Source organism: Haliotis rufescens, unplaced genomic scaffold, assembly GCF_023055435.1.
Source record: "Haliotis rufescens isolate VD_foot unplaced genomic scaffold, xgHalRufe1.0.p SCAF_3, whole genome shotgun sequence".
Taxonomy (NCBI): domain Eukaryota; kingdom Metazoa; phylum Mollusca; class Gastropoda; order Lepetellida; family Haliotidae; genus Haliotis; species Haliotis rufescens.
This window is the reverse complement of record NW_025964001.1, coordinates 37,751,775-37,764,585: the sequence shown is the minus strand read 5'-3', so window position 1 is coordinate 37,764,585 and position 12,811 is coordinate 37,751,775. Positions and strand designations below refer to the sequence as shown.

At 38.0% G+C, this 12,811-nt stretch overlaps 2 protein-coding genes across 2 annotated transcripts; one reads left to right on the top strand and one right to left on the bottom strand.

The window, feature by feature from the left end:
- Positions 1-12: 12 nt before the first annotated feature.
- Positions 13-7,907, top strand: LOC124118611 (ubiquitin-40S ribosomal protein S27a). Its single transcript, XM_046480797.2, has 5 exons — positions 13-84; positions 521-576; positions 1,939-1,993; positions 6,874-7,091; positions 7,729-7,907. The coding sequence occupies exons 2-5, from the start codon at positions 529-531 to the stop codon at positions 7,879-7,881; spliced, it is 474 nt and encodes a 157-aa protein (XP_046336753.1). The 5' UTR covers positions 13-84; positions 521-528; the 3' UTR covers positions 7,882-7,907.
- A 1,105-nt stretch (positions 7,908-9,012) lies between these two features.
- On the bottom strand, positions 9,013-12,780 carry LOC124118620 (acylphosphatase-2-like). The gene is made up of 4 exons (XM_046480808.2): positions 12,628-12,780; positions 10,933-10,949; positions 10,156-10,265; positions 9,013-9,976 (listed from the first exon to the last, which is right to left on the bottom strand). The coding sequence occupies exons 1-4, from the start codon at positions 12,752-12,754 to the stop codon at positions 9,865-9,867; spliced, it is 366 nt and encodes a 121-aa protein (XP_046336764.1). The 5' UTR covers positions 12,755-12,780; the 3' UTR covers positions 9,013-9,864.
- Positions 12,781-12,811: the final 31 nt, after the last annotated feature.

The following is a 12,811-nucleotide window of genomic DNA, read 5'->3' as shown; positions in this document are numbered from 1 at the left end:
ATTGCTAGTTTTAGATTAGAGATTATGACCACCATGCATTCCCCACGTGTCTTCCTTTTTCGGGTCCGCCATAGCCACATTCAGGTGCGCTGTTAAGGCTTCGTGAAAAATGTTAGCTTCTGGCTTGATATGATTAAATAACACAATATTTTCACGTCCCCGTTTTACACGTACATATGATCATTCGTTATATATAGATAATTTAACATTTTGAATGGAAAATATTGATTTGTGAATCAAACTTTGGGAAATAAAGCGCGATCATGTTGCACAACTTCTGAATCGGGGATATATATTGTAAGTTATATACATGATTGTTCAGATGAATCTGTTTCATAAAAGACTGGTCCCTATTACAACACCTTAGACTGCCAATATGAGTGGGTTTTAGCTTTTGAAAATGCACACAGGACCATTTCACTATACCCACTCTCGAGAATATGTTGCAATGTTCCGCTACGAATTGTTTTACGGTTTTTATCCCAGATATATAGATCTATGTCTCTCATTCTGTTCACAGGTGGCACAATGCAGATATTTGTGAAGACCCTTACGGGCAAGACCATCACTCTTGAGGTATATTATATACTAAGGCAGCCTTAGATTTTCTTGTGTTTTTTTCACCAAGACTAGTCCTGAGGACCTTATTTCACTTGTCTGCGGAGTTTGTAGCTAGTCCTGCTTGAATGAGACAAATATGTTTACATTTTCTTTCAGTTTTATAGAGAGTTATAGCCCTTAAGTGCAACTAGTCATTGAGGACAACCATCTTTGGATATGTACTTGTTCTCAGCACAATTTTATAGTCTCATACTAGCACCAATTTCGATTGGTTTGGTTGGATTGTTGTTTAACGCTGCACTCAGCAATATTCCAGCTATATGAGGGCGGTCTGAAAATAATCAAGTCTGGACCAGACATATCATGAGCATTGATCCACGTGATTGGGATCAATGACATGCATCAACCATGTCAGTCTGACCATCCGATCCCGTTAGTCGCCTTATACCACAATCATAGTCACCTTTCACGGTAAGCATGGGTTCCTGAAGACCTATTCTACCCTGGAATCTTCAGAAATTTGGAAGGTTGCTAAGGAAAGATTACTGCAGACCTGTTTCCTACCCACCTGATTACGTATTTACTTTGTGTATTCAGGACGTGGTACTCTAAACACATTCGATTTCAATCAGTCCACCATATATTACTGTGTATCACGACACAAGATATTGGCTGGCCCCAAGGTGGATCATATGGATGTTGTCAATAGACCCTGAGTCCGTATAGAATTAGTCTTCAGCAACCCATGCTTGTCATAGGTGGCGACTAAGGTGATTGGGTGGTGACATGATTGATGCGAAGCTTATGATGACAGTCACTGGATTGTCTGGGCTAGACTTGTTTATTTACAGACCGCCGTCGTATAGCTGTAATATTGCTGAGTGCAGTATTACACAACAAACTATAGACCCTAAAGGCATTGGCCCAGAGTTGAATGCACAGGCAGCTATAATACAGCTAGATTCTGGCATAAAACATTCAATCAATCACCTTTTTGCTCATCCTCTGCGATTGGAATTTGTTGCCCTGTCTGGCACTCAGCATTTAGGTGATAAAACAGGGACTGGTCCACTATAATAACAGCATTATTCCAGACTATTACAAGCATGCATGTTGCAATTTAAGTGCTGCAATCATCAAATATAAGCACTCTTTGTGAAATATGATGTCATGCTATTGACTGTCATTTTATATCTGAATGTTGAGTACAAATGGGTTTTTTTCACTTAGGAATTAGTCAATTCGGGATCATTTCAATGATCTTTGTGATAATTTCAAATAATTTGAACCATTTTGTTGAATATGTACAGAGCATGTATGTATTCTTTAAGGTTTCTTTGTCGTTCATATAAAATTAAAAATCCATTTACTTTCCAGGTCGAACCCAGTGATACCATCGAAAATGTCAAAGCTAAGATTCAGGACAAAGAGGGTATGTAGATTTCAGATGATGATCAACAGTTTCCTCCCATTTTGCTATTATATGTTCATGTCAAGATAACTGAAGATGTGACATCACACTTATAATTCTAAACATGGGTTCTTCATTAATTGTATTTATCGTCCAATTTTAAGAGAACATCCTTATCCATTGTGATAAAATTATTTTTTTAGTGAACACTACAGTGACTACAAGATCAAAAACTGATTTTACATTGAGCCAATTTTTAGGGTTTAAAAATTCTCATACCAAGTGTTCTTGCATAAATACCAGTGTTTGAGAAATAACATTGTTAAACTTGTGGACATGAGCTCTCTTGATTCTTTCATGAACAAGGGTGGCCCAGTCGTCTAAGGCGCCGCAATTCGCTGTGCAGAGTTGCGTCCCTTGGGCAAGCCAGAAACCTGATTGTGGGTTCGAATCCCGGTTCGCCCCGATTATGTTTCTAGGTTTGTCAGCACCATACCCGTGATCGTGGGTTCACCAAAGTGGTAAACGTCTGAGACCTGCATCATTTCGGGCTTCCTCCCACATTAAGCTGACATGCCGCGATATAACTGTAATACTGTTAAAAGCGTCGTTAAACCCAACTCACTCACTCACTCACTCTTTCATGAACAAATAGAACCGTGAAGATCGGTTTTAGAATAGGTCTATAGCAACCCTGCTTGCCTCAAAAGGCGCCTATGCATGTTGTAAGAGGCAACTCATGGATCGGGTGGTCAGATTTGATGAAATATATACCTAAAATATTTATGTGTGGCATAAAACAACAAACAAACTTTTACATGTCTCTAGTGTTGGAGGGATGAACGAAAGGAACAGAACTGCTTGATTGTTGAAGTTGAGCATATAAGCTGACAGTATTGGAAAGTTTGCTATGATGAGAGAAACTTAGGACACCGCTGATATCATCGTGACTGATACTCTAAGTTGCCCTATCTCTGAGCTGCTTTCGTATTGTTTTGGGTTTTTTTTTTCCACGATGGAATAAGTAAAATGATTTTCAATATATCTGACAATAAGGATTTTTACCTGTACTTCCTATGCCACAGTTGATGACATTGAAGGTCAAGGTCACTCAGTATGAAGTAGGCATCAGAGAAGCTTGTGTACATGATCTCATTAGCGGGGGTCGCAAGGTGTTAACTTTTGGTTACGTGGCATATAAAATAAAGGTTCCTTAAGGTCAAATTATGAGACGTAAAAAATTCAGGACATTTTGGATGATTTCATTTAAAAATCTAATTACCTTTAAATCATGTATGATTTTCTTTAACTCGACACGTTGTATATTGTGTGAATTTTTAAGGTGGCTTAAAGGTCATGTGTGAGGGCACCTGATGTGAAGTTTATATAGTTCATGATGTGTCTTTCTGATGGGAAAGTTTGGGGCCCTAAGGGAATGGTTCTGCTTCTGTTTTTTTGCATGTTTTGCCAACACTTTTCTAGTTTGTCAGATTGCAACACTTTGCTAAAAAAAACACGGTAGTACTCCATTTGTGAATGTCCTGGAATAAGTGACGAGTAATTTGTGGTCGGCAGTAATTTGAAGGTTACGATCCATGTCCTCAGATTGTGTGGTTGTTGATCATTCTACCATCACGGGTATGAACTACAGAAAGACATTCACTCAGCTCACATTTCCATGTCTTGAACATGTTGAGTTGCTATGATGAGAGAAACTTAGGACACCGCTGATTTCATTGTGAATGATAATCTAAGTTGCCCTAACTCTGAGCTGCTTTTGTCAAATGTTTTGTTTCATATTTTAAAATAAAATAAAAATATATGAACATGATGAACATGAGCTGAATTGGATGGTCATGGGTTACAATGTGTGACCCGGCTCATTGTCTAATTCTACAGTTTATTTATTGGTTAATGTTTACAAGTGAACCAGATTCAGATTTAAGTATTTACAGGTTTGCGGGGTAATACTGTTGATTGTGACACAATAACATTCATTCACTTGCATCGCTAACACCATCAGTAATTGTCTAGTGTATCATATCTCCTTTCTACTATTATATGTACACTGGAATCATTCATTAGAATGGAGATATGAGCTGGGAAATAGAGGATGCACCATCACTGGCCTTACTGTCTTAAATATGTTCATTGCTATGATGAGAGAAACTTAGGACACCGCTGATTTCATTGTGAATGATATTCTAAGTTGCCCTAACTCTGAGCTGCTTTTGTCAAATGTTTTGTTTCGCATTTGAAAACATTGATATGACCATGAGCTGATTTTGATGGTGGTTAGTGGTTATAATGTGTCACCCAACTGATTACTTGTAGTCAGATTTTACTGTTGTTCTTTTTTTTTTTGTAAAATGTTTACAAGAGAACCCCTGGCGGTCACTTTCAGATTTAAGTATTTACAGGTTGTTGATAGTGACACAATATCATTCATTCACTTGCACCACTAACATCATCAGTAATTGTCCAGTGTATCATATCTCCATTCTACTATTATATGTACTCTTGAGATATAAGCTTGATAATAGAGGATGCACCATCACTGGCCTTACTGTCTTGAATATGTTCATTGCTATGATGAGAGAAACTTAGGACACCGCTGATTTCATCGTGAATGATATTCTAAGTTGCCCTAACTCTGAGCTGCTTTTGTCAAATGTTTTGTTTCGCATTTGAAAACATTGATATGACCATGAGCTGATTTTGATGGTGGCTAGTGGTTATAATGTGTCACCCGACTGCTTGCTTTGTAGTCAGATTTTACTGTTGATCTTTTTTGTAAAATGTTTACAAGTGAACCCCTGGCGGTCACTTTCAGATTTAAGTATTTACAGGTTGTTGATAGTGACACAATAACATTCATTCACTTGCACCACTATCAGTAACACCATCAGTAATTGTCCAGTGTATCATATCTCCATTCTACTATTATATGTACACTGGAATCATTCACTAGAATGGAGATATGAGCTGGGAAATAGAGGATGCACCATCACTGGCCTTACTGCCTTGAATATGTTCATTGCTATGATGAGAGAAACTTAGGACACCGCTGATTTCATCGTGAATGATATTCTAAGTTGCCCTAACTCTGAGCTGCTTTTGTCAAATGTTTTGTTTCGCATTTGAAAACATTAATATGACCATGAGCTGATTTTGATGGTGGTTAGTGGTTATAATGTGTCACCCGACTGATTACTTGTAGTCAGATTTTACTGTTGATTTTTTTTTTTTTGTAAAATGTTTACAAGAGAACCCGGTGGTCACTTTCAGATTTAAGTATTTACAGGTTGTTGATAGTGACACAATATCATTCATTCACTTGCACCACTAACATCATCAGTAATTGTCCAGTGTATCATATCTCCATTCTACTATTATATGTACTCTTGAATCAATCGCCAAATTGGAGATATAAGCTTGATAATAGAGGATGCACTATCACTGGCCTTACTGTCTTGAATATGTTCATTGCTGTGATGAGAGAAACTTAGGACACCGCTGATTTCATCGTGAATGATATTCTAAGTTGCCCTAACTCTGAGCTGCTTATGTTGAAACGTTCTGTTAAAACATTGAAGAAAAAACTAACAACGTTAATGTGTTTTAATCCTGGTGTAGTCCTTGTAAGAATAATAGCTAATGTTTGAGGTCCAGTTAATGTAAGCAAAGGTGTGGGTCATGGAGTCATTTATATGTGAAATATGTCAAATCAGAAATAGTTTCATGATTGTCATAAAGTAGTTACAATGTATGCTCTAACATGGTTGATTGACATACTTGATTGATTTTAGTCATGCTATCAACCACTATTTGTCTGGTTCTGATGCTAGTGTTGTCAGGTTTTATTGACTTTGCTGAAGTACTGCTGATGGTGACATTAACAACCTTCATTCATCAATATGATCACACCCCTTAATTCTTAAATTGGCATTAGTGTGTCTTGAATATGTTGAGTTGCTATGATAAGAGAAACTTAGGACACCGCTGATTTCATTGTGAATGAAAATCTAAGTTGCCCAACTCTGAGCTGCTTTTCGTAAATGTTTTTAATGATAAATTGATGTGAAGACTTTGCCAAAATGTTGCTTAATATCTAGTGACTGTAAACTATTTGCCAAAATGCTGGCCCACAATACAAATACAAGTAAACATCAAAGAATGGTAGATAAGCTGGTTGGAGATATTACATGCCAGCCTCCTTAGTTTTTTTGGTGTTTGTTTTGGCTTTTCTTTTAGTTTGCATATTTGAAAAATTTTTGTCTTGTGAAAAATTGTATTTAGCATGTTTAGTCAGTGGCTTCATTGAAGTATTAGCTGAGATGATCCATGTGTAAGGTTAAAGACCTGCTGAATCAAAATATATATATCGGGAATTGCCAGTTTGGTCTAGTATATGTAACAGAATTTCGTACAAAGTGGGCACTTTATGTCTGTAGATATTAGTAAAAGGATGTCCCAGTTTTGCCAAAACACATCAGCTTGGTGATGAACTGCATTTGGGTATTGCTGTTGCTTGAAGTGGCTATGATGAGAAACACTTAGGACACCGCTGATTTATACTGACTGATAAAACAAGTTGCCCTAACTCTGAGCTGCTTCTTGTTCTCGATAAGTAGTGTACTTAATGAACAAGGTCAACAGCAACAGCTCCAGTTAAAGGTGTCCTAGTTGTTGCAGTTGATGCAACAGTACAAGAATGGGGAAATATATACTTCCTCCTCTTTTTCTGTTCTTTCTTTCCTTCCCTTTCCTTTCCTGATCAGATCATACTAGTCCTGGTGCTTATGTGGTGACTAACATTCTGTAAGTAATGCCAGAATGCATATTTGGTCTAGTAGATGCCAATTTGAGACAGATTGTATATTGTCGTCATGTCTTTACAGGTATCCCTCCAGACCAGCAGAGGCTGATCTTTGCCGGCAAGCAGCTGGAAGATGGCCGTACTCTCTCGGACTACAACATCCAGAAGGAGTCCACCCTTCATCTTGTGCTCCGCCTTAGAGGAGGAGCCAAAAAGAGGAAGAAGAAGAATTACACCACCCCAAAGAAGAACAAGCACAAGAAGAAGAAGGTCAAGCTTGCAGTGCTCAAGTACTACAAGGTAACACTTGGACAGATGGTGTAAATATCAATGGTAGAAACAGGTCCGATCTGATTTTAGAAATAAAAGAAATGGGTGCACTATTACCTGTTTTCAGCCACAGTGGACCTATTCCTGTTGATATTTCTGGAATATTCTAAAACCAATGTAAAATATTTAGTGTGTTGGGTATCTTACTGTAACTCCTTGGATTTCCCGACCTTGGTTGAGAGAGCCTTGTTTTATATAAGAAGTGTAATTCTAATCATAAACATAGCTAGGCCAGACTAGGTAACAAGGGGAAGCTGCACCACAAACTGTTAAGTAAAGCCTTTCAGTGTTACATTCAAGAGGGTTCTTGGTATTTGAATCCTGGGACCGAATAGTTTTCGCTTGTTAACTTGTTGGTTTAAGACAAGGATCTCTGGACCAGGGGTAGGCACCATTAGTAACATTCAACTAGTCTGCAGCTAATATCAGACAAGTGGTGTAGGTAAAATGATCAGATTTGGGGAGAAAAGGGTTAGTTCCTGATGATTGTCACCATTCTTGGACTATACCTGACTTAATTTCTCTATTTTTAACACTGCTATTCCAAATTGTTCAGATAAAACTTGCTGAAATAGATTGTCTAATGCCATTAAAATTTGACTTCCAGGTTGATGAAAACGGCAAAATCACACGTCTGCGACGAGAATGTCCCAACGAGGAGTGTGGAGCTGGAGTATTCATGGCCTCTCACTTCGATAGACAATACTGCGGAAAGTGTTGCCTCACATATGTATTTAACAAGCCCGAGGAGAAGGCATAAAGAGTAAATAAACATCTTTGGGGAAACTAGTGTTTGTCATTGTCACAGGTCATGCTTGAACCCACAACCGATTTTCAGAGCTCTGCTACTCATTCTTGAAGATTAAGGATTAAGCAAGCTGTCGATGCTTCACAATTGGCCAAATGAAGTGGACTAACAAGCAGTCAGCCATCTCTGATTTATGCACAGCGTATTCCTTGCCACTAGAGACTGGGAGACCCACTTTGGGCTGATGTGCCACTAGTGATACATGTCTCGCAATCAGGAACTACACATTATCATTAAGAATGCAATATGGAACAAGTCCTGTAGGATTCTTGTGACATGAAACCAGACATGTCATACAAGAATGTTCTGGAAACATGTCTGTGCGCAACTTTCTTTGTCGACATGTCAACAACTTTGACCTTCATATTTGGTACATCAACCAAAAATCATCCTGACGAGTTATGAGGCATACGACATTAGGCACCCTGTTACAATAAGTGTCACAGATTAAGTTCTAGAACAATCTCTAATCTTTGTACGAACCCAAAAGTTGGCATGGCACAATCCATATTTTCCTGTTATTTATTGGCAGACTTTTTAATTGTAAAGTAGAAGTAGTTATGCAACTGACTGGTAGCTATTATCGGAAAGGTTCTAGTTTCATGGATGTTTGAACTAATCTGTCCTCTCTAATTTGTGCATAATATTGATTAGGGCCCCCTTTGTGAAAAGTTCTGTGCACCCTTGCGTTTGTTACGTTAAGCCACATTGTGTACTCTTTTCAATTATGTTCTGTTGGAACCTGCTTAGTATTGTTGTGATATTGTCTAGTGGCTTTACCCAACATAAATATAATGCTGTTTGGCAAAAAAACAATTAAAAACAAAACAAAAAGGGACACCTGAATATGGCCTCACATTTTGGGGCTATGACACCAAGGGCAGAGATGATACCACAAGAGTAAACCGTGCAATCAGTGAAAGTAAGCAATATGGACTGGTCACATGCAAACCCCAGGATCTGCTGACCAGAAAGACCCGTTTTGCCTTGGTCTGTCAGAACCGTGGGGTTTGGATTTTCATCATGACAGATTGATATTTCTTTGTGTTTATTGGGCAATGTGAAAGACAACAACCAACAATCAAAAACTTAAAATTTATTCATTAAAATGAAATTCTGAAAAACAAATGCCACAAACCTTCAAGAACAATAATGCTTGTGAATCATCCTCGGCGGTTCATTACTGTAAAATGTAATGACAGGAGATCACATCAGGAACTTGAGGCAAGTTGTAAATCCTTACTCAAACATTCACATCTTGATCAATCCATGCAACGTTGACATAATCACAATATTCAAGAATCGAATGTCTTCACATGTTCTGGAGAAACACAGTTCCTGCAAGTTAACCAATACTGTGGACCTGTCAACTCATGCATGAGAACCCTTAGCAACAAAACACCACATCCACATGTATCGTGTACTTAGTAAAGTTAGTTTATGGGCAGTCCCACAAAATCTGATTTACATCCTTCATATAACCATTTCTTGGTCTAGAAATGGTCTACTGATTCAAAGTTTATTATGTAGTTTAATTATAGCAATTAATTATGACCAGAATTACACAGACTGTCTTAAGTTTCACTTATAATACTAATTAGTATGGCTAGACTGGCCGAAAATGTCCATTAAACCATGGTGTGCATGTGCCTTTTAAGTTAAAGGTTGCGGACCTTGGACTAGGCTAGATTTATTCCTGACACGCCAGCTCAGATATCATATCAAATTGGCACAATAACTTACAATCAAAGAAGCTGTTGTACTGTCAGAAAAAAACAAACCAAATGGAGATTCATGGAGATGCCAAAAAAATATCAAAAGATATAACTTTGTTAGTATACTAGCGACTCTGGAATACGTTTTGCACAAAGCGAAAAACAAAGCGAAAACTGAGGTGAGTATTCAATAACAAAGAACATTTGGCTGTGCACAGTTTTATCTAACAGTAAAGTTTTTGTACGACACATCCTCAATTGTCTTTTCATTTGAGAAGTCACATCGCTTGATTGTTGACATTGGACTCCCAACAGAACTCAGCCAGTGTTTCCTGGGGAAGAAGAATAGTTTTAGAAATGACAGGTGGATACGAAAAGGTAAAACTGAATCAGTGTATTTGATTCAATACAGATGGAACAAAAACATGCCAACAGTTTCTAGTTGCATAGTGATCAGAACAGTCTGATGGAGATAGACAGTGATTACAGGAAAACATCAAACAATTCTCACATGAAGTCAATATTTTTCTTCGGCCCCTGAATCTGCCCCACAACTGTGTCTTGATTGGTATTCTTCACCCAGCCAACACAACCATTCTGAGTTGATGTTCTTCGAGTATACTGTTTGGAAATTAAAAGACTATATTATTGTGAGTCTATTTTGTCTTGGGATGATAAAATGTGTGAATGAGTGAGGGGTAGGCAAATTGTTTTCTTATTAATTGCATCATGTTTTCTTCTTTCTTTTTATAAAATGCAGGAACAGAGTGAGAACCTGGTGAGCTGATGTGACATTTGTTCATTCGTAAGCTGTCACATCAACTTCTCCTCAGAAATAAAAAGGCCTACGAAGCTGAAACACTGCATGGATGCTTCCAACTATAGTGCCCCTAACAATTGTTTACAAAATTAATTTCTTCATTTGGTTTTTCAAAAACACCACATTCCCAGAAAGTCATACCAAATATTTTCTTCAAAACTCATGTCTGATACAGACAAGCCCTTTCAGCAACATTCTTGATGCTACTAAGTATGCCCAATTTTTTTAAAGTACTGATTTAACTTCGAAAATTTACTGCATCTGCCATCTTGTTTATTTGACTTATTGACTTTTGCCATTGACTTATTACATTTCTTGGTGTGAATAATGTCCAAACTGCACGAAATTGCTTAAAATGCAATCAAATGTTTAAAAAATTTCTGGGGGGGGGGGGGGGGCATGCCCCCAGACCCCCCTAGACTTTTCCTCTTTTTTCGGGAAAACCTGCTCACATCCCTGACTACTTACATCACGGAAAAATACACCTGAAATGAAAAGAAAACATTCTTTTAGGCAATAATATTTAATTATTAGATATTCATCACTACATCATTAACTACATCATAAACACCTCATCATTTTATTTCCTTCTGACAAAAGAAAATCTTTGCATGTTCCTTTCTTTCAGGAGGGAAGGTCGGGTAGCCTAGTTTTTAAAGCATTAGCTCGTCAGGCCGAAGACCAGACATGGGTACAATGTGTGAAGCTCATATCTGGTGTCCCCAACCCTGGTATCGCTGGAATACTGTTAAATGTGGTGTAAAACCATACTCACTCACTCACTCCTTTCTTTCATTACATGATGAATCACACCATATATGTAGTAATACTACCCATTCATGCTATATGCGAATCACATCAACAGTTCATGTACATTGATGCCCTAATCAGTTTGTTTTAAACAAAATAAGGTAATTTAACATATGATATGGCCTTACATAAAATATATGCAAACACACCAAGGAAAGTCATCTTACATGTAAACTGAAACTCAACAAATGTATGTCAGAAAGTAGGTCACAGGAATTGCCTGTTTTTAGAGAATGGGTGTTGGACAGTAAAAAGGCATACAACTTCATACAGAGTGAGTGAGTGAGTATGGTTTTACGTCACTTTAAGCAATATTCCAGCAATATCACGGCGGGGAACACCAGAAACGGGCTTCACACATTGTACCCATGTCGGGAATCGAACCCAGGTCTTCGGCGTGACGAGCTAACGCTTTAACCACTAGGCTACCCGACCGCCCCAACTTCATACAGAGAGATGGGATGTTTGGTTGTAAAAAGGCATACAACTTCATACAGAGAGATGGGGTGTTTGGTTGTAAAAAGGCATACAACTTCATACAGAGAAATGGGGTGTTTGGTTGTAAAAAGGCATACAGCTTCATAGAGAGCAGGGGCGGTCGGGTAGCCTAGTGGTTAAAGCGTTCGCTCGTCACGCCGAAGACCCGGGTTCGATTCCCGACATGGGTACAATGTGTGAAGCCCATTTCTGGTGTCCCCCGCCGTGATATTGCTGGAATATTGCTAAAAGCGGCGTAAAACCATACTCACTCACTCACTCATAGAGAGCAGGTTGATGACTGCAGTGGAACTCTCAGATAAGACTGCTATCTGGACAGCTTCTGTTGTCAAGGTCTACATAATCCATATCCATGATTTGTAAGTCTGGACAAAATAACTAAGAACTGCATGCATCTGCTACTTGGGACTAAATTTAGTGAACTTTATGCTCAAATATGCAAAACACTTCATTGTAAGCAACAAATAGGAATCAATAAGATGAACATAGATTCCGTAAGACAGACATCTAAGAGAGGTTTTATAATGAAATCATTTTTTCCTTTCTTACTTTGTTTAAGCTTCACTGATTTTTTTATTTCATCTGAATAGATATCCTGTGGCATTAGTGGTGACACATATTATCTTATAAACTGTGTTTCGCTGTTTTGTATAAATACATGCTTATTTTTAAATAGGGTTCATCATAAAGCAAAATCCACAGCAGCCTGATCTTTTAACAATTATATAACATCAACATGTTTACAGGTGAGGTTGGTCAATACATCATCACGATCCACATGGTCAGTAGAAGCGTATTTAAATGGACACTACATCTGATGATGAATGACAATGTTTCATTAAAAAACTTTTTGACCTTGCACACTGCCATGGACTTCGAAATCAACTGATATTTTCCTTGCGTCAGACATTGTGGTTCTGATGCCTAGAAAGATCGCTATAAAAATAACTCCAATGACAGTGCAAATGAAAACATATGCCATCAGTTGAGTCCCTTTGTAACATTAGAGTGACTTCCCCCTAGTAAATTCTTACGTTCG

Excerpts from the sequence above, each read along its gene's own strand:
- LOC124118611 (XM_046480797.2), top strand. The coding sequence starts at position 529 with ATGCAGATATTTGTGAAGACCCTTACGGGCAAGACCATCACTCTTGAG. Across the intron at positions 577-1,938 it reads GCAAGACCATCACTCTTGAG|GTCGAACCCAGTGATACCAT; the intron begins GTATATTATATA and ends TTTACTTTCCAG. Across the intron at positions 7,092-7,728 it reads CAGTGCTCAAGTACTACAAG|GTTGATGAAAACGGCAAAAT; the intron begins GTAACACTTGGA and ends TTTGACTTCCAG.
- LOC124118620 (XM_046480808.2), bottom strand. The coding sequence starts at position 12,754 with ATGGCATATGTTTTCATTTGCACTGTCATTGGAGTTATTTTTATAGCG. Across the intron at positions 9,977-10,155 it reads AAGAAAAATATTGACTTCAT|GAAACACTGGCTGAGTTCTG; the intron begins GTGAGAATTGTT and ends CTTCTTCCCCAG.